The sequence below is a fragment of the Melanostigma gelatinosum genome (genome assembly GCF_949748355.1).
Source record: "Melanostigma gelatinosum genome assembly, chromosome: 9".
Classification (NCBI taxonomy): domain Eukaryota; kingdom Metazoa; phylum Chordata; class Actinopteri; order Perciformes; family Zoarcidae; genus Melanostigma; species Melanostigma gelatinosum.
The window spans coordinates 2,467,116-2,488,564 of record NC_136642.1 but is presented as its reverse complement, the minus strand read 5'-3'; the positions used below and the strand labels follow the sequence as shown (position 1 = coordinate 2,488,564).

Below are 21,449 nucleotides of genomic sequence, written 5' to 3'. Positions count from 1 at the left end.
AATGTTGATATTTAATGTCTATCTTTGTGGCATTTGTCTTGTTCTGTGTTACAGAAGCCTGTTTTACTCTGTGGAATGGTTGTTTTATCTGAGTGTGATCAATTAAAAAATTTGATTCAAACTGAATCTGATTGCTGATTGCGCAGTGGATGTTTAAATGCTTGTCTCATGCACGATATATTTTATTTCAGTAGGCCTTTAGTCATCACATATTACACAATAAGAACTATATACACAGTACATTCTACAAATATACCATATTTATTGTTATACTATACACCAGGGTAAGACAATACTGAATTTAGTTATAACGATTATATTATTTATAACCCATTTATTAATCATAGAAGCATATCTATTTCAAAGCACACTGTCTTTGGAGTGGAAAAACACAGTAGCAACCATTCAGAATTGTCAGATCCTGTCTTTTTAAAGTATTGTAAGATTTGGCGACATCTAGTGGTGAAGTTGCAGATAACAACCAACTGAAACGCTCCCCATGTGCTGTGGCCGACACGAAAACACATAAAATGTTGATGAGCTTATCGAGACAAGGTTTGGTTTGTCGGTTCTGGGCAACTTTAGAAACATGGCAGACGGCTCTGTGAAGAGAACAAACTCCCTATGTAGATATAAGGAAGATCAAACTTCATTTCCAGGTGACGTTTGTTTGTTGCCTAAACGTAACTTTGTGTGTTGTTTAAACTTAATGTTTGTTTGTTGCCTAAACTTAACATTCGTTTGTTGTCTAAACTTAACGTTTGTTTGTTGCCTAAACGTAACTTTGTGTGTTGTCTAAACTTAACGTTTGTTTGTTGCCTAAACGTAACTTTGTGTGTTGTTTAAACTTAACGTTTGTTTGTTGCCTAAACGTAACTTTGTGTGTTGTTTAAACTTAATGTTTGTTTGTTGCCTAAACTTAACATTCGTTTTGTTGCCTGAACCTAACTTTCCTTTTGAAGCATATTGTTGTCCTGAAAAAGAATCCGGGCCGAGCGACAGAAAATAAATGAAACCAATAGATTGCATTTCGTGACTATTTCACAAACTGCGGTGAACTGCGGTCTTTTCGTAACAACCGAAAAAAGCTTCCACAGTTGTTACGGTATGAAACTGTGACGTTTTGTCACCGTGCTAACGGTAAAATCGGTAAATCTCAACATCCCTATTCAGCAGTGAAAACAGGTAACAAGATACAGAAAGAACCACCGCATTACCTGGAGACCGAGACAGAAGATTATTCACTGTTAAATCATTACATATATTCACCATTCAAGCTCTGAAGGCTGGACAGGAGATTTCTACAAGCTGTACAAGCTGATATCAGCATCCAAAGCTGAGCAAAAAAAAACATAAAAGTACACATATAAAATGTGTTTGTGTGTTTCTGACATCTTGTTCAAGTCCTTCTGCTCCTAAATGATTGAGAGGAAAGAAAAATGCAAGGCTGTTCTAATGTTTCTAAAACATCCTGGCCGACTATCACAGAGCTGAAAGCACATTCCTCTCGCTCCACAGTGCCGCTTACTCTACAACACAAGAACAGAAGAAGTTTAACCTTCATATCTCTGGCGAGTGTTGCATTCATCTCTCAGAAGCTGCAGAGGGAAGAAAAAAGAAAATGTGATCAAGCACTGTGGACGACATCACTTCCTGTCCTGTTCACCGACCCTGCTGAGTCACGGAGCGGATGAATAGGAAACGAGGACCATTGAGAAGAAGATGGAAAGAGAGCGTCGCTGTCCTCGGCTTCAATATTTATCAAGCTCGTGACTGATTCTGAGTGGTTTTTAGAGTAAGAACAGCTCGTTCTCAACAGTGACAAGCAATTGTCTGAAGTGATTTAGTGTATTATCAAAACACGTTTTTTGCGGGTAATTTCACATCTATCAGATCGATTTGTTGGTCAAAGAATAATAAAGCAAAACAAAGAATAATAAAGCAAAACATGTAGAAGAAGCTTTATGATCATTTCAGCTCAGAATGTTTAATGTCAGTGAGAGGAAACAGTTTTACAGAAGTCATATATATGTGATCTGAACATACACAAGCACACATAAAAACTGACTAAATATAAACTTCAGACATCCACGACAAATATTCCTGAACTTTAAGAATGAGGATGATAAAGATGATCCTTAATAAGCACACATGTGGACCTTACAGCTCGAAACACATTCACTTCTTCTTTCTCTCCTCCGGTTTGATCTTCAGATTATCGCTGATGTCATGAACTGAAAAAAAATGAATTAATTTCACTTTAAATATGCAATTGTTAATTTGACACAAAAGTTCTTAATTAAATGAGAAAATATTTTTAGGTCACAGAAGTGTAAAAATAGGCTTTAACTCGTAGTTTTTTCATATAGACGGTTTATTTATTGACTTATGAAACTCCAGAAAAACACTGGTTTTCATGCACTGATCAATTTAGAGACTTTTGGCTGTTTCACTTCAATACTCTTTTTTCAGACTAGTGGAAAGAAAACATCCAAAATACACATTTATTTGTTTATTCTACTACTTTGTCTCTTTACGTCTGCAGATCTCTCCTAAATTCACCAAAAGTTACCATTGCATAATGCATCATTTGCATATTCAAACAAAACACTTTAGACAACTTGTAGCAAAAAATAATTCTCTTAATGTCAGTAAGTATATGAACATATAGATGCTGCACAACATTCTGTAGATATTTGTAGTATAAATATTTCATATTTTGGTGAAAGAGGTACTCGGATCCTTTAATTGAGTAAAAGTAGAAATACCACAGTGTAAAAATACTCCATTACAAGTGAAAGTCCTGAATTCAAAATTGTACTTACTTCTGCAAAAGTACAGAAGTATTATCTGCTAAATGTCCTATACTCATTATGCAGAATGGCTCCTTTCAAAGTGTTTTAATAGATTCAGTTTTTTTTTTTAAACTAACAAATACAAGTGAGAGGATTTTAATGTAGTTCTTCAATGTGGACCCAGTTTGAGATACTTTGTGTACTACTGGGTAGAATAGAAGTATAGAACTGATCATGTTTTCTTGAATGTAAAAAGTAACAAACAGTAAGTGTCAAATAGATTTAGTGGAGTAAAGAGTACAATGCTTCCCTCTGAGACGTAGAAGTATTAAGTAGCAGAAAATAGAAATACTCAAGTACTAGTATGTCATAGTCCTTTAAATGTATTATTTCTTTAATATCACTTCAAGGGAAGCTTTATTTCTTTCAGTAGTTAAGTGGTATTATTGTGTACTTGACATCTTTATCCAGTAGTACAGGTGAATAAACAGCATTCGAGACCATTTCTTCCTGAAGGTATGAAAACATTTAAACTCACCTGCTTGAAAGAGAAGCTGGCGACGTGGCAGTCACACGGCAAACTCAGCAGATGAGCCTGGAAACGCTCTGACACAGGAAGCAAATATTCACGTCACCAAAACCTTTAAAACACTTGTGTAAATGTGCAGAATCTGCTGTATGAAGACAGAACAATAATTAACTCAAGAAGTCTCCTCGTGTTAATGTACAGTCATGAATGAATTCATCATGTTTGATGAAGAGAAACAAAACAGTAAAATCATAAAAGTTGATCAGATCCACTTAAATCCAATTATAATTGTGTCACTTTTCCTTCGTGGAGTGCACTTTTATATACATAGTATGCAGTGGTAGAAAAAGTACTCCGATCTTTTACTTATGTAAAAGTAACAATACCACAGTCTACAAAAGTCCATTTGCAGAATAATGTATATTGTTATCATTCTTGCATTGAATAGATGGATGGATAGATAGATGGATGAATATATACATGGGTGAATGGATGAATAGATTGATGGATGAATGGATGGATGAATAGATGGATAAGTGGATGGATGAATAGATGATGGATGAATGGATGGATGATGGATGGATGAATGGATGGATAGATGGATAGATGACAGATGGATGGATGGATGAATGGATGGATGAATAGATCGATAAGTGGATGGATGAATAGATGATGGATGAATGGATGGATGATGGATGGATGGATGAATGGATGGATAGATGGATAGATGACAGATGGATGGATGGATGAATGGATGGATGAATAGATGGATGATGGATGGATGGATAGATGATGGATGAATGGATGGATAGATTGATGGATGAATGGATGGATAGATGGATAGATGACAGATGGATGGATGGATGGATGAATGAATGGATGGATGAATAGATGGATAAGTGGATGGATGGATAGATGACAGATGGATGGATGAATGAATGGATGGATGAATAGATGGATAAGTGGACGGATGGATAGATGACAGATGGATGGATGGATGGATGAATGAATGGATGGATGGATGAATAGATGGATAAGTGGATGGATGGATAGATGACAGATGGATGGATGGATGGATGAATGAATGGATGGATAGATGAATAGATGGATAAGTGGATGGATGGATAGATGACAGATGGATGGATGGATGGATGAATGAATGGATGGATGAATAGATGGATAAGTGGATGGATGGATAGATGACAGCTGGATGGATGAATAGATGGATAAGTGGGTGGATGGATAGATGACAGATGGATGGATGAATGAATGGATGGATGAATAGATGGATAAGTGGATGGATGGATAGATGATGGATGGATGGATGGATGAATGAATGGATGGATGAATAGATGGATAAGTGGATGGATGGATAGATGACAGATGGATGGATGGATGGATGAATGAATGGATGGATGAATAGATGGATAAGTGGATGGATGGATAGATGACAGATGGATGAATAGATGGATAAGTGGATGGATGGATAGATGACAGATGGATGGATGGATGGATGGATAAGTGGATGGATGGATAGATGACAGATGGATGGATGGATGAATATATTACCTTTGAGGATCTGAAGTTTTGTCAGGACGGCCACAAACTCATCGTAGTCGATCCCGTCTTCGGAGCGGTTCTCTTGCCACAGAACTCTGAAGGTTGTATCGTCTAAATCGAATTCTGCACGATGAAGACAATAACGGATGAAGAGAAAATCCACAAATGAAAGGAGACTGATTGAACTCGCCGCTCCTTAAATAATGTTGAGGAAACATCTCGGCTGCTTCAAAGAACAAGACGTATTACCACGGCGAGACAGAGCCTTTTTCATTTGGGTTTGGGTGACGGAGGGCGGGGTCCTCGTCTCGTAGCTCTCCACATACTCCCTCCTGAGAACAGCCACGTAGGTCTCCAGTTTGAAGACCTCCACCACATTCAGGTCTCCGGTCTTGTCTGCCTGAAAGTGCTGGTTAAAGAGCTTTAAATGAACTGAAAGCATGTAGCTCAACACCTCGTTGCTTCTGTTACCTGAAGAATCAAAAGGTCAAATATTTCATCCAGTGGATTCAGAACGAGTTTGGTACCTTCCAATGAGATATATGGTCCGCTTCCAGATGCGATTACTAAATATCTGTAAACAGAGCAGATCAACAGAACCAGCAGTGAAGCTGCAATGGATACGTCCATGAGAGTCAACAGCAGATGGGCCGTCTTGAGACTCAGCGCTAAATTGGGGAGAATAAAGAAAAAAAACTTTCTCATTCAGACGAGATAGTGTCGTTAAAATTTGAAGAAAAATAAACTGACTTTTGCCACGAACAGAGTAGCCCCCGGCGATCAGCTTAGAGAGAAGTCCTTCAGCATTTAACATCTGTTGGAAACAAGGACGCATAAAAGTCTGATGAAGAATCGAGCAACTTACTTGCCTGACACACGTTTTCATGCTACAAATGAGCCAACAAAGTTGTCTCTTATCTGTTGATAGCAATGTGCTTTGCTCTGGATGAAGCGTTAACGTGTTACATTTCACCATTTAGAGGCTCGTGCTGTATTTTGAGAATCAACACTAATTTGTTTTCATAAACACTTACCTCAGGCCTGCTGTCTTCCTGTGACAGACAAAGAACATGATGTCATGTGAAGATAGGTAAGCAGAGAGGAATCTGATCATTTCCATCAGTGAGCTTCTTGCAATTATCTTTTCCTTTTCTTACCGATATACATTTGACCTCTGGGAACGAGCTACACTGCAGCTCATCTGGCCAGGAAACGCCAAAGGCCATCATCACAGCCTCACAGCCCCGTTTGGCACTCTCACAGAAAGACCTGCAGGGCCGCTGCACTTCCCCCGCCAAACACTTGGGGGCGTACACCATGCACACGAACAGGCGTATGTCCACCGAGGACATCGTCTGCACCAACGAGTTGAAAAAGGACATCTTCCCCGCCGCTTCCCTTTGACTCGTGTGTCCCAGCAGATTTGGACTGATGGTCTGGTTGTAGGAGAGGCCCTGGCACACGGGGATGGTGATGGGCTCACAGATCCCTCCGCTGCTGCCCACGCCGTACTGCAACAAGACACACGTGGACGCTGTCACTCGCCATCGAATTCCCATTGGACAGGCTTGTGCTGCCTTTTTTTTTTTAATCTTTTGTATTTCGGCAACACCTTTGGTGAAACACTGTAATTGCACAATGTTTGGACTGTGGGACAAACTAAGCTAACAAATGTGTTTTTGTTAGTTTGACATTTGTAAATTTAGCAACACTCAAAAGTGGGCCATGAGTCACAAAGTGTTAAGAAGACCTAGCGTAACATACAAAAGCAGCTTTTGTAGGAAACAGACGCAACAGTCGAAACAGACGCACGTGTTCACAGGACTCCGTGGTAAGCGCGTCACACTTGAGGGAATCCGGCCACTCGAAGCCAAACCTGTTCATCAGGGATTCACAGCCGGACCGCGCATGCTCGCAGACCGTTCTGCAAGGGAGCCGAGGTGTTCCCGACACGCACTCGGGAGTGTAGACGGAGCACAAGAAAGTCTTCAGATGAGTGGAGCACCCCACTTTTACAAGCGGATAGAACTGATGCACTTCCAGGGCTGCGGCCTCCTGAGTTTTGTGGCCCAGGATGTTGGGCAGGACGGTCTCGGTGTAAGGCAGGTCTCTGCAGAGAGAGACAGTGATTGTCTGGCAGGACGCAGGAGGTGTTTCAGGCACACTGGTGTCTTGACCCTGAAAGAAAATAAGCATAAATCAGTGATGTCCAAATGATCATTTCAGATGCCTCTGTTCTGTGACCTCAGCACGAACGCTGGAACCAGTGGTGGAAGAAGTATTGAGACCTTTTACTCCAAAAGTACTCATTACAAGTAAAAGTCCTGCAGTCAAAATCCAACTCAATTTAAAGTGCACAAGTATGAGCAACAAAATGAACTCAAAGAATCCAAAGTAGAAGTAGAATGACCTCTCTGTGTTTTACATATGCAGTAGTCCTTCTACATGACTGGAATATTATTATTGATGCTTTTATGTCAGCAGTATATCATCAACCTAGGGCTCATTTTAACGACGTAATATTCTGGTTCAGTCCTTACTTTAATACTTAAGAATGCATGAATACTTTCACATTTTAAATCTTGACCTGAAAAGTAACAAAAGTTGTCGGATAAATGTTTCAAAGTTAAAAGTACATTTGCCTGTAAATTGTATCAAAGAGTTGATATCCTCATCAGTTGGCACTGACCTGCACACAGTTGGACTGTGGTAACGTTTCACATCGGAGCCTCGTTGGCCAGAGCAGCCTCTTGGCCTTGAGGGCGGCGTCGCAGTCTGTCTTGACCTTCTCACAGAGCGCTCTGCACGGCTTCATCTGGCTGCTCTCCTCCGAGCCACACTCGGGCACGACGACCCGGCACATGAGCACGGCCACGTTCGGTGAGCAGGCGGCCTCCACGATCTGCCCGGTCTCCCGCAGGTTGAAGCCCGGCGCTCCGGTCGGATGCGCGGTCGTGGTGTAGCCCAAACCTTGACAAAAGCTGGATGTTACTGGCTTGCAATTAGCCCTGCTGTGTGCCCGCTGAGGAGACAGCAGCGAGCCCAAAACCACCAAGAACAAATGCTTCATGGCTCCTCAAGTGAGCTCTACAACTGCCTGTGCTGTAACAAAGCGTTCGGAGGTTTTGTGTAGGAGGTGGAGTAGGAGTCCACGAATGGGGTCTCTACGAACAAGGCACTGATTTAGGACCACTGCTAAGGTCACATGTCAATAAGATGCTCAACACAAAATGAGCAACAAACTGGTCCCAGAGCAGCAGCAGCACTATTCTGAGGATCAAGTCAACATCTGGTTGTGATTGTGTGTTTTTCTGTGTAACCTTGGGGCGGGGGGGGGGGGGGGGGGGGGGCTTTCTGTTGCACAAGGAAAGTATTTCAACACTTAGAAGGAACGAGAAAGTAAAGTGTCAACATGTTGGGATTTTTAAAAAACAACTGTGCGTCCAGTTCCCTTGAGATTTGAGTTCCGTAATTAAAAATCGATGTTTTTCCGTCAACAGGATTAGTTGATTTCAGACTGACCTACTCAAACAGCAGTGCAGGAGAAAGTGGTCGACTCTCTTGCTGAAAGATTCTTCGGTGCGTTCCAGATGGGATCGTTCTTTTTCATTTAAGTACGTACTGCAGCTACCCTCACAAAGGACGTACTGTTGCATGCAGAATGCATTCAACTGGGACCTCCTCATAACATTGCACCTTGTACTTTCAGCACCCTCTTGGTCATATATCTGCAAAGGATTGTGGGTTAGAAAAGCATGCTGGCTTGCATACTGCAAAATGCGACCGGCTGCAGAAGGACATCCTGTTGGAGGTTTTTGGCATTTGACACAGTATTGTGACATACTGAATCCTTTTCTGGCATACTGAGTATAGTGGTAACTATGAAAGCTAATCCTCCAGTTACTGTGAGTAACTTTCATTTTGTGACTGTGGACTAACGTGGTAGTGTCTCTGAGCACCAGAGTCCCTTTAGTAAACCTCTCATTCTACTGCAGCAGGTCTGACAGTCTGCCCCTCAGTCCTGGTTCTCCCGTTGCCTCCCTTCCCTCCTGCGGGTCCAGCAACACGTCCTGGGTCTCCAGCAGCGTGGTGTCAGTGTTGACTCCCAGAGAGGAGAAGCTCTGCTCGAGGAGGAGGAGGAGGCGGAGGAGGAGCTGCTGCTGCTGCTGCTGCTGCCGGGAGCTGAGCTCTCCTTCTCCCTCCGGAGCCCCGACTGCAGGTCCAAGGCTGCAGGTGAAGCCGGATCTGGGTCTGTTTACTATACTATGTATTGGGACATACCAAGTGTTTTTCCGGCTTACTATGTCGTATTTTAGTACGGCTATTGGAACGCCCAGCTTGTCTCCCTTTTCAAAGACCTCTGAGTCAAAGGACATTGCTTTGAGGACGCCTGGAGTCAAATATCAGAGACTTTGAAGATAAAAGCTGAGATGAATGCATTTAATGACAGAAAGATCAAAGGTGTGTAGCAGAACAGCACTTTTGCAACCAACAAAGTATTCCCTATAAAACTAGCTGAAAGGTATCAGTAATAACAATCAGTATTTTCTGTTGTTTGCTGTGTGGCTGTAGAGATGCTGATTCAGAACATCCGTTGGTCCCAAAATATCCCAAAATATTTGGTCCACACTGAAACTTGAATCCTCATGAAATCATCTCAAGTTGATGAAAACACTTTTGTACAGCGAGACGCTTTAGAGCTTCACAGTTCAGGCTCGTTCCCGTGTCACCGTGAAGCTGCAAATATGGTCACTTCCGGTTCACTGGTTGCCAAAAAAACAAGATGGCGACGGCGAAATCGCCGAACTCGAGGCTTCAAACCATCAGACCACAAACCAATGAGGGACATCACGATGACTACGTCCACTTCTTCCATACAGTCTATTTGCAGGTCGCACCTCGCCGATCCTCTGGTGTGTTTCCAGCGTTAACGTTCATTGTGCTTTAAAGAACGAGGCTAAAATCAAGACTTAGGGTTCCTTGTGTCGTTTAAATCCGCCGAGTTCATCCTCAAAGACTGACTCATGAACTTGGGACTTCAGAGCCACCAGCACAATGTTTCTTGGAGAGAAGTTCGGGTCAAAGAGAGGAACCAGCTGGCTGTCCACACCTGCAGCAGAGGAGGCTTCAGTTAGAGCTGGCAGGGAACAATTAAAAACAGAAAACAGATCGTTAGTCGTCAACAGTCATCCAGCGGCTCACCGTTCTCCTGCAGGTAGATCATCCTGTCCAGCAGCACCAGCGTCTCCACCACAGGAGCCAGCAGCAGCGCCAGGCTGAAGTAGACCACCACCCTGCCCTGCTGCTCCAACATGGCCTCCACCCGCTCCGGGTCCAGAGGCAACCCGGGGGGCAGGCCGACCCGAGCCAGACCCAGACGGGCGTACCTGATAAGGGGACGTGGATGGAGACAGAGGAGGGCATTAACATCGAAAAAGCCTTTATTACACGGCGTTGTTGAATACTCGATTCTGATTGGTCAACTACGGACTAATTGCTTAAGATCTATTTAAACACAGCCATGCATATACATGTTGTAAACAAGCTTAGTAATAGTGGTCGATTTAAATTCAAACCAGATTTATTTTTATTTTAGAAGGTACGATCTAAACGTTGTTCATATTTATTCTCATTATTATGAACCCAAGATCTTCCTCATGAATAGAGTTTAATTGAATCTTAAGTGAAGACGTTTTGGGGTTTGCATTCTTGGACAGCTTAGGACTTTTGGTTGTTGCAGTTGAACCCTTGGACCTGTTGACTGGCGGCTGTGGTGCTCACTCACTCTGTAAATGGCAGTAAGTGGGCTTTCTTTATGGTCTGGATTCCCGCCCTCCGCAGATCCGGTCTCGTATCCGCGATGAAGGTCTCCAGCGTGGCCCGGTAACAGTGCGTCCTCAGCGCCTCGCCTCCCTCCCGGAGCCTCCGAGCATAGTCCTCAACAGCGTGACACGCCCCCTCCCTCGCCTTATAGGACAGCCGATGTCCCGGCAGCCCCCCCACCCAGGAGCTCATCGGGTAGCCGAACTCTGAGGGGTCGGCGTCCTGGTCTGGTGGCTGTGCAGCTGGTACCAGACCCGGAGGGTTGGGGTTTTCTTTGGTCGTGATTTTCATGTAGCAGCACGCCACGGAGGTGATGGCGCGCACATGTGGGCAGTTGACGAAGTGGCGGAGGAGGGTGGCGCTGAGGTCACCGCAGGCGTGGAGACCGGTGAGGACGAAGTCCGGATGGCCTCGCTCAGGACCCGCACCCTCCTGACGGACACTCTGGACACACGAGCAGCAGTTTGCAGCAGATGACGGCCCCTCAGACCGGCTCTTTCTGAACTGGTGTTGCGATGTCGATTCAGATTCCGGTGAGTCTGTGGAACCACGACGCCGTGAAGTCTGGACCGCATGAGGACAGGGAGGCTCAACCTGCTCAGAGGCCCGCGGCCTCTTTTTGCTGGGTCCAGGTGGAGTCGGGGGACGTTCGTTGACACATTGTGCAGCACTCAGCTGCTTGATGAAGGCCTCCCATGATGCCTTGGGGTTTACCCAACCGGCCACGTGGCGGGGAGACGACCGTGATACTGGGCCCAGAGAGGAGCAGTTCTAGGAGGAAGAAAGATGTTTACAAAACCCAAAAGCTTGAATGTTTAGAATCCTTCAGTGAAGAAATGTGAAGCTTAAAAAAAGTGATTTTGACAATTTAAAGTCACTACGAGGAACTTTGATTGAGTGTTGATTCTGTTGGTCCCTGTGGACTAAAGTGGTAGTGTCTCTGAGCAGCAGGGTCTGACAGTCTGCCCCTCTCAGTCCTGGTTCTGGAGGCCCCGCTGGAGTCTGAGCTGAAGGAGGTTCTGGTGAACCTGCGTGAGTTCATCTGGTTTCACCAGAATTCGACCCGGTGGCTCCGATGATGAGCATCAAGAACAACTCTATAGAAACAGACCATCTTCTCTCTGACGGTCTCTGTACTGATGGAGGTCTGTAGAGGATCAGGACTACACTGAGACTGGTTCATATAGAGGATCAGGACTAAACGTACCTGGTTCATATGGAGGATCAGGATTAAACAGACCTGGTCCAGGACCAGTTAAAGGTTCCTCACAGTAACTTTAATGCTCTTTGAAAACCAACCTTTGTTAATGGACTGACAGCGTGTCACGACTTCAGCGAAGCACCGACCTTTTTCTGCGCCTCCTTCTCCAAGGCACACAGTAACTGTCCGTCAAACTTGGACGCCGTGGCAACCAGGGTGCCATCAGCCTCAATTGCGGTCACAGACAGTCCGAGCCCGAAGGACAGGAAACGGGTCAGATGACCCTGTTTGGAGCGGAGCGGAGGGAAATGTTTCATGTGTGATGATTTTTTTAAGTGTTACTCATGTGACGTGCACGGGATCACATGACCTAAAGCAGACATCTCTTCTTCTTCTGTTCTATTAAAAACACACCAACTGTGTCACCGCGTCACATGTTGCTTTGTCACCTTGAACACTCACACTGTAGTTTATTCTGTAGCACCAAATGTGGATTAATCCGCCACTGAAAATAGTCCCCAACAAATGCACTATTTCCTCCTGTTTTGTTTGATAAACATAACACTGAGTTGCTGTTTTCAGGAAATGACTGGGCTATTTTTTAAACATGAAACTAACATATTTGTGTGTTTTTAAAAAAGTATTAAGTCTTGTGAAATTTGCTGACAGAATGATCTGCTATCCACCTTACTAAATTAAGTTGTAGTTGTTTAACTTAACCACAAGCTCTCTCTGCAGTGTTGACTGTGCACAAATACTGCAGAATAATAATAATAATATGGACAGAATAATACCTGTCCAGAGCCAACATCCACCACCTTGTTGCAGTCAGTCTGGTCACAAAGCTGTTTCACCAGCTGGGATAAAAGAAAAGAAACAGATTCAGAGAAACAGGTCAATTTAAACCTTAAAAAAAGTGACAGTCGCCAATAAACAATCCCGTACCGAGCCCAGTTTGCGGATCTCGTGCTGCTTCTTGGGTTTGACGTGTTTCCTGAATATGTGTCCCAGCAGTGCGCTCTGACTCTGGTTGTCCAGGAACTCCTCGGGCTTCACCGAGCCGACCGCGCCGCCTCGCTCCCGCCTGCACTCTCTGGGAAACGCCAGAGCGTGAGCGGTGGCACGAAACGCCAGGAGGGACAGAGGCCACACCGAAGGATATCTGGAACGACCAAAAACAAGCTTACGATTAATCACCATGGAGATCACAGCAGGATGTTATATCCTTCTCACTGTCAACAAATCCCACAAAGGGTCCATGCTGCTGAACAAGAAACTAATTCCATTAACAGAAAGCAATCAGGCTGCTATGAGAACTAACAGGCAGAGTGCACACATACTACCGGTAATATGAGGCTACGTGTTCCTGTAAAGTGTTGGTATGATGTTGCTGTTTTGTGCTTCAACTCCTTGTTTCATTTAGATTTTTTTCGAACCTTACTTTTGGTGTAAGACTTTGTAAATAGCCTGATTAAAACCCAGTAGTACCTCCTGTCTCCATGCGTAGCATCCAGTAACAGGTCAGCAACCTGTCGATACGTCAGATCCTGCAGCACAGGCTGCCACGTGTTGGGTAAAGACCGCCAGTGATCTTTAGAGAAGAACTCCTGTGGGGGGGAAATAACAATGTGACAGTGTTATATAAACTACAGAGAATGGGATATGAATCCAGTTTTTTCTAATTTGTGGATAAAATAACTATTAGTGCTTTAAACCAGACAGCTGGAGAACCCTTCCCATACTCAACCCACGAATATACATGATTTATTTCAGTTAATAACGGCTGATTCAGCTGATCTACTGGAGTTCAAACAGATGGGACATTGATGGTAGGGATGAACACATGCAGTGGTGGAGGAAGTACTGAAGTATAAGTACCTATAAAGTAAATGTATTTAAAGTAGTAAAAGCAGTGATTGATCAGTAAAAGGTTTGACTGTTATATCTGATGTTTCTAGATGTATGTTGCATGTTAACTCCTTCATATCATGTTGTCTAGTTTAATCTACATCAAAGCATCATATTCTATAAGACCATCATATGTGTGTAGCGTCTCTGTCCTGTGAGAACCACGTATCTCTGAAAACAGCCTGTTTTCAGCTTTGTGAGGATGCTTTTTCCAGCTGATCCAAGAGGCTTTTTAAACAGTTCATTTAGATGAAGAAGTAGGAGGATTTTTAGTCAACACATTCAGCATTTTAGCAGTTTATCACAAACATTCAGCACCAACACATCTGAATATACGCAGTTTCCATTGGACAGGAAGGGGATGAAAATCTGGCTTGTGAGAAGTCAGACAAATGTAGTGGAGTAGTATAATAAAGTAAACACCTTGATTTTTTTTTTTACTTGTGAAAATGTACTTAGTTACTCATAGGCACGTGATGCGTGGACACACAATCAAGGATGCAATACATGCAACAGTAATGTGTTTTAAGGTGCATATGGCAACATTTTTGTTTATAACTCATAGCTAAAGCTAAACTGGAAAAGGCTGCAAACTGTGACAAGTCAGTTATCGATACGCACAATTATGTAGGAGTCGGACACGTGGCTGTACTGAGACAGGAACGTGGTGAGTCTTTTCGCCAGCTCTCTCTGTTGTTCTGCTGGAAGGCTTGACGTAAACATCTCCACATCTTGGGCTGCTGGGAAGTTTAGCTAAACCAGTTCGCTAAGCTAACAGACATTTGGTTTTGAAGGCGAGCTAATGCTAATATAGTTTTTTTTAACGCTGCGTTATTTCTGCTAGTTCAGACAAAGTCGAGCGGAACTTAACATCTTGAAATTATAACGCAAATTCCGCGTTTTTCCATTTCGACAAATGCTTTTTGTTGTTAGCCACTAGCAAGCTAACCTTAGCATCGCTGTAACATGTTCACATGTAGAATGCGTTCTTCTTCTTCTTCTTCTTCTTCTTCTTCAGTTTAATGGCGGACTACAAACCAACGTTTAAGGTGCGTTCCATTCATAAATGTACATGAAGCCCTTTCAACTGAACTTGTTTGTCTCCTGTCTCCTCTGCTCTGTGTTCACTTCCTGAAGTTCAGTCAAAGTTTCTCTGATTTGTTGTCACATGACTGTTGGTCTCAGATGAATCAATCATGACTTCATAGTTTCACAATTTAATGTTTTTACACAATCTGGTTAAAGTAAACGCTTTATTTGTGGCGAGATTTTAAATGAGAACATGTAGAATCAAATGTTTCTGATGAAATATCACATACTATACTAGACATGTCTCACCTGTAGTGGAGCTAGAAATCTAAAGTTTGTCCTGAGGGTGGCGCTAGAGGAAATGTCTCATCCTCTTTCCTTACTGGATCTCTGTTAATATAATTGTTGTGATTATTCCACCAAATATTCCAAATTGAATTTCAAGTGAACAGTACAGCTTTATATATATATATATATATATATATATATATATATATATATATATATATATGTATGTATGTATGTATGTGTGTATGTGTGTGTGTGTGTGTGTGTGTGTGTGTGTGTGTGTGTGTATATATATATGTATATACTGAGTGTCTTTATTAGTTATTGGTATTATTAGTTACTATTATCAAGTACAGTGATGATAACTGTGTCCCTGGTGGGAGGGACTAAGACGCAAGGAAAGGATGCAAGTGAGGGAAACGGGGATGCAATTAATATACTTGGGATGTACCCTAAGAGACATGATATTGACAGTTTGTCAAGCCGGAAGAAGCGCGAGGTCCAAAATGTTTCAATATGTTGGACAAACGAATGTTATTAAGAAAATATGAGCCAGTTGTTTTGTTTTTTGTTTTGTTTATTATTCATTCTCTTTATTTTTTATTTTATTTTTTATCCTGATACACACTCCATACCAGTTGGTGGCGGTAATGCACCAATTCATTGTTTGTCAACCGCAGGTATACCTAAAGAAAAGAAGAAGAAGAAGAAAGAAGGTACACTTGTGTGCAGCAGGTCGGCTTCTCTATTTCACAATGTTATTTTCTAAGAGAGAACCCATCGCTATCGAGCTACTTATATGTCCACAAACACACGAGGAAGAATTTTGCCGTTGCACAGGAACACGGAACACGGAACGGAAATGACGTTAACGTTGTGCACGGAGAGCAATGACCAAATATCTGTTTTTACTCTGCTAACCGTGGCAGCTACACAGCACATATCTGCTTTTACATGCCGACTAAGGCGAGATACTACAGCTACAAAATGTGTTTTTATGTGTTTTTACATGCACTGGTCTATTTAAAGATGTTGGTCTATTTCACTTCTTTCAGACTAGAGGAAAGAAAACATTTATTTTACATGAAACCCGTTTCCTGATTCGATTTGAGAGATTTAGGGCGAATCAAAGTTTGCCAGTACCCATAGAGTTTAAGGCATGCTGCAGCTCATTGCTCTCCACCGTCCCACTGCGGTCCCGGTCGTAGGACATGAAGGTGGACTTCCAGCTGTTCAGAACCTGCCACAGTTCCTTGAACTCGTTGAAGCCCATGGTGTTGGAAAAGTCCTTCTGAGACAACACAGTCGGTCAAGGACACAACACAAACTCCTCCAGTTGTGTTTGTACCACTCAAACAAGATATCATCATCAGAGCAAATGTGTAGCTCCTCACTGACAATCTTACCAAGGGGATACCTGTGTGATAAGAAGCTAGATTACACACTTATACACTCGTGTTTACTCTGCTGGTGGTATTTAAAGAAATTAAATGTATTCTACTGATTTGCATAGGCAGGAAATGTTACGAGACATGCACGAATATCAAACTAAGCTGCTTTAATGTCATCGAGTGCACAATCAAAAATGAAGCAAATTTAAAGATGCATACTTGTTTCTTTAAGAGTGCTTCATTGTGTCACAATTATAGTGTGAACAGCTTAATAACACGGATGTATTTAAGAAGTGTGGATGTAGTCATCGGTTAGCTTCGAGTTCATGCTGTAGGGAAGAAGACTTGAAACTAGCGATTGAGACATAAACTCATGTTTACAATGTTTACTGAGGGAATAAATCAAGAGAGAAGTAGAGCCATTTTCTCATAGACTTCTATACAACCAGAGGAGTCGCCCCCTGCTGGACATTAGAGAGAATGCAGCTTTAACACATGAAGCATCGACTTCACTCGGTTGCTGTCTGCTTAATAACAAAAGGAAACTCAGATGTTGCACCTTTAACCGGCTTGCTGGGGTTTTGAATATGCACACAGGTGTTACTCATATTTATCTGCTACTTGTTCTATTCAAGTGGTGACAGTGAGCCAGCATGCACAACACCAGGAACCTGAAACCAAAGCAGCCATCATTCATTTCATGTTGACACCTGTGCTGTCTGTATTCTGTCGTCAGGGAAAACAAAGGCCTGTTGGCCGATGGGTGAAGGATACATCCAGCATGCTGATCATCAGTCTGCAGGTCTCCATGCTGAAGGCTGTAAAAAACAAAAACAACAGATTGTGAACACAAATCTAAAAACACTGGCCCAATCACACTGTCAAAGGAGTGTCTCGGGAGTCTCTCTCACGGACATTTGAAACCCTTTATGAACCCTTTCCGTAAGTGCGTATTTCTGCAGACTCTGCCAAAGGGAAATGCCCACAATTCATAGCAATATGCACTGAACACAGGGTTACCAGTGGAAGCCGTGAGAATGTTACATTTAACCAAAAACATTAAGGATTAAAGATGGAACATAAAAACACATGAAAAGCAGAGATTCTGAAATGCGTCATTCATTCACCATTTATTTTCATTTCTTATTGAAGCTGTTCTGACTCTCATCTCGTGAGGAAAAGCCTAGAAGACGTTAAACCAGGAAGTCAAAAATATAAAATAAACAAACTAACTGTATACAGCAGCGTCACGTTGATATGTGTCTCAGACTTACAGAGCGTTTGTGCTTTGAGTGGATATTTAATATAAACGTTCTTACGTTTGTATGTGCCCGAGATGCCGGATTGTGTGAGGCAGGGCTGCAGCTCGTCAGCTGAGATCTGTGAATCCTGTCACATGTTTTTAAGAAAACAGAAGGAAGGACAATACACTTGAGTACAGTTAGATACAAAAAAAAGATCAATCTGCAGAGCTAGAGAAACATCAGTATTGTTACCTGTCCAGCTACAGCGGCAAAATACCCGTAGAGAGGATCCTGCTGCATAGTCTGCAAGAGAGTTAGGGTGAGTGTTAGTGACGGGTTAGTGGTAGACGATCGGTTTGTTGTCCTCACTTCAAGTGTGTAAAACACAGGACAGGAAATCAATCCTGATTTCAGACTCAAACTGGTTTTTAAGAATGTACCACTCGAGCTGCTGGAGACCCAGATCACAAGCAGCGAAAGACATGTTAAGACTTGAATACACCACATACAATATACCTGTGGTGGAACATCGCTATGTACATTCACTCAAGTACAACAATGTGATGTACTTAACGTGAGCATTTCCATTTTTACTAGATTTATCCGACACCTAGTTCTTAAGCTTATCTTTCAAAAAGCTTCTGGAACATGATGCATTGCTGTAGATCAACAGTATAAAGAAGGAGCAGTAAGTGCAGCAGTAAAATGCAACATGAGTCCAGAAACATAATGGTAACACAGACTGGGAACATTTTACTAATCAATCAACACTTTTACATTTAAAACTTAAGGTACATTTAGCAAATAATATCCATTTACTTTTACCGAAGTAAGGGTTTGAATGCATACTTTAAAGTATTTTAAGTACATATTACTTCTACTTAAGTGAGGTTTTGAATGCAGGACTTTTACTTGCAGTGGAGTACTTTCACAGTGTGGTATTTCCACTTATACTTTAGGATTTGAACACCACTGAATATACTCCCGCACACTGTCTCATTGCACCATCACCTGATGAAGGTGAGTTGACATGATGAAACGATGTTGAGGAAGCTCTTCTCTGCCCTTCTGTAATCGTGTTTTAACATCTTTCCTGTTAACTAACTGGGACCAACGTCTGTCGTTTGTGCAGCATTAGAGTCCTTCAACTTATCTCAAACCTCATGAATGTTGTCTCATCAGAAAAAAGGTCTTCCTCACTCATAGATAATCAACAGCTGCCTTTACACGTTACATCGTTAACCAGCGCTGACTCAGAAGAGGCTGCCAATGATTATCTAGTGAGAGGGTGTTCCTCACTCTGGGCTCAGAGAGAACAAACCCAACCCTTCCTCAACCCATTCCTATTGGAATTGAACAGTCTCTCGCATGCACGCAATGCATCAATAACTACAATACAATATTATTCTGTAATGGGTCATTCTGCATAATGAGTACTTTTTTACTGTTTCTACTTTAGGAATGAATTGACTTAACGTTATACTTGTACTTTTGTACTTTTACTTGAGTAACATTTTGAATGCATTTGACATGTAACAGAGTATTTGTAGACTGCAGGAACGCTAAAAAATATCTGAATACTTCTTTCACCAGCTGGTAACATGTTTAAAAAGCTTGACATAAACATGTGGAAGCAGTTAAATAACACGTCAGCAGATATCTAGCACGTGCTCACACATTTAACGGATGAATTCCCATTGTACACCTTTACACAGAGAATACACCTGCAGCTTTCTGCATTTGTTTGTGAGCTAAAGCCCTGCTGAGAGATATCCAGACCGACTTCCGCATTCTGTAGACAGGATGTCGCTGACGGGGCGGTGGTCGTATTCAGCTTTAAACCGATAATTAATTACATTGTAACGCTTTCTTACCGCGTGTCCACCGGGTGCAGCACCGTATCCTCCTTGATATGCCATAACTAAATATATTGTAACTACAGTGAAACAAGATAAAATACCGCGGTTACACCTCGTTTAACTCCGGAGGGTGTGGCTGATGCACGTAGCAAACACAAACGCCCCCAAAAAGCAGAAGAGTTCGATAATAACGTTTTGTAAATTATCCTGGAACATCATCATGAAGCGCCACAGCAGCGGAGGCAGAATCTCGTTCGACGAGTTCGTGGGCTGTTGCACAAAACTCCGAGCCCTGACTGGTGAGTGGGCGGGAAAAACTACAACAACGCATGAAATCTGAGACCGTCAGCGTTTGTTTGTTTCATGAACAAATGCTCAGTGATGAACAATGAACGTATTCAAACAGTTCATCAAGTCGACAGTTTTTAATCTTGTTTTTCAGATCAATTCAGAAGAAGAGACCATTCACAGACTGGAGCGGCCACATTTCAGTATGATGATGTAAGTTTTCACTACTTTTCACGTGCTAAAGCTTCGATGTCGCTCCTTCTATCGAGCACAGCCGAGTCCATCATAACTGCACAGGAGGAACTGGCTGCTTCTTCTAAATAGTTACGACTTTGTTTTGTGACTATACAAAGATGCATCTGAGGCTGGACTCATCCAGCGAAAAATAACGTGGCGTAATGTCCCACACAATCACTTTGTTTGTAATCTACAACGAGGAAGTCTAAAGACGGCAAAAGGCAAAAGGCAGATGGGTCCAACTCACAGTGAACCTTTAGCCAGGAGAGCGCAGTTCGTTCCCCGTGAAACGAGAAGTCAACGTTGATTTATTTGTCACGTAACTTGTGTACTTTAGTAACTCTGCTTCAGTAGTTTGACCCAAACAATGATCCTTTCCTAAACCTAACTAAGTGGATTTGTTGGCTAAACATAACTAAGTATTTGACCATCTTTTCCTCAACGTAACAAACTATTTCACATAAAGACGAAAGTTAGAAAGAACAATGTAATGTAACGAGCAGAAATTGTTGCTGGCTGGAGTTGGAAAACGCAGTAAAAATGAGGAGTAACTTTAGATATCATACGAACCGTTGTGTGAGGATACGTTAAGCAGCTGCACAGTTATTTAACTCTGTTGGGTCTTTCTTCATATCTTGAAAATGCATCTCTTAAACTGGAAATAACTTGTTTTCGGGACACTTTAGGGCAGCAGATGCAAACTATGACTTTATGATTATCACCTCTTAAAAATGACACGGGAAACTATTCGCACACCCTGCATGTGGAGGAACGTGTTTTTGGAGTTCCACCTGATTAATATAAGTCCAATATTCACCCTCTTGTTTATGTTTTCAGGAAACGAGATGAAGCCACTGTACACTTCCTGCTTTAAACCTCAGACAGATGCAGTTAGAGACTGGTTACAGCTGGTGAAATAAAATGGAACATTTAGCAGCTAAAGCGTTGGTGGAGACCAAACTAGAGCTAAAAGGACAGTGACTGTTACACTTCCATTGATCAGGTGGACACAAACATGACTCCAGTTGATCATCTTGCTGCTGGATGACTGATCTATGATAAGAGAGTCGTACACTAACACTGGCTATATGTCTCTAGTTTATCCAGGTCACCATGAGCATATGAAGAAGAAGAAACCAATCCGACGGGACACGCCGGCCCTTTAAGTCTTCTCATAAACTTTCATGTACTTTCATTGTGTATTTCTTAATCATTGTTGTAAAAACAGGATTTAAATGTCACTTTCACATTCCTTCTTTTTTAAAACAAAGTCATGTGTACTGTAACAAACTAATAC

The 21,449-nt window shown here is 42.3% G+C and overlaps 3 protein-coding genes and 1 long non-coding RNA gene across 5 annotated transcripts; 1 reads left to right on the top strand and 3 right to left on the bottom strand.

Moving 5' to 3' along the window:
• Positions 1 to 1,951: 1,951 nt before the first annotated feature.
• On the bottom strand, positions 1,952 to 7,972 carry LOC306782205 (uncharacterized protein). Its single transcript, XM_079275450.1, has 10 exons — positions 7,574 to 7,972; positions 6,697 to 7,062; positions 6,042 to 6,395; positions 5,919 to 5,936; positions 5,635 to 5,698; positions 5,509 to 5,552; positions 5,134 to 5,284; positions 4,894 to 5,007; positions 3,334 to 3,401; positions 1,952 to 2,234 (listed from the first exon to the last, which is right to left on the bottom strand). Exons 1-10 carry the CDS (start codon positions 7,952 to 7,954, stop codon positions 2,211 to 2,213), a joined length of 1,584 nt encoding a protein of 527 aa, XP_079131576.1. The 5' UTR covers positions 7,955 to 7,972; the 3' UTR covers positions 1,952 to 2,210.
• A 1,807-nt stretch (positions 7,973 to 9,779) lies between these two features.
• On the bottom strand, positions 9,780 to 14,539 carry LOC306782643 (methyltransferase-like protein 25B; the record flags this gene model as incomplete). The annotated part of the gene is made up of 8 exons (XM_079276086.1): positions 9,780 to 9,994; positions 10,087 to 10,271; positions 10,670 to 11,478; positions 12,055 to 12,192; positions 12,703 to 12,765; positions 12,854 to 13,070; positions 13,397 to 13,515; positions 14,438 to 14,539. The coding sequence occupies 8 exons, from the start codon at positions 14,537 to 14,539 to the stop codon at positions 9,855 to 9,857; spliced, it is 1,773 nt and encodes a 590-aa protein (XP_079132212.1). The 3' UTR covers positions 9,780 to 9,854.
• Positions 14,540 to 15,782: 1,243 nt separating this feature from the next.
• LOC306782207 (sorcin-like) lies at positions 15,783 to 19,836 on the bottom strand. Of its 2 annotated transcripts, none has more exons than XM_079275452.1 (5): positions 19,643 to 19,836; positions 18,021 to 18,071; positions 17,844 to 17,913; positions 17,299 to 17,342; positions 15,783 to 16,421 (listed from the first exon to the last, which is right to left on the bottom strand). In XM_079275452.1, the coding sequence occupies exons 1-5, from the start codon at positions 19,685 to 19,687 to the stop codon at positions 16,260 to 16,262; spliced, it is 372 nt and encodes a 123-aa protein (XP_079131578.1). In that variant the 5' UTR covers positions 19,688 to 19,836; the 3' UTR covers positions 15,783 to 16,259. The 2 variants fall into 2 exon arrangements, with proteins under 2 accessions (XP_079131578.1, XP_079131577.1); XM_079275451.1 differs by having other exon boundaries at positions 15,786 to 16,424.
• A 1-nt stretch (position 19,837) lies between these two features.
• On the top strand, positions 19,838 to 21,449 carry LOC306782211. Its single transcript, XR_013772257.1, has 3 exons — positions 19,838 to 19,926; positions 20,070 to 20,128; positions 21,251 to 21,449. It is a non-coding gene; the product is annotated as an uncharacterized lncRNA (long non-coding RNA).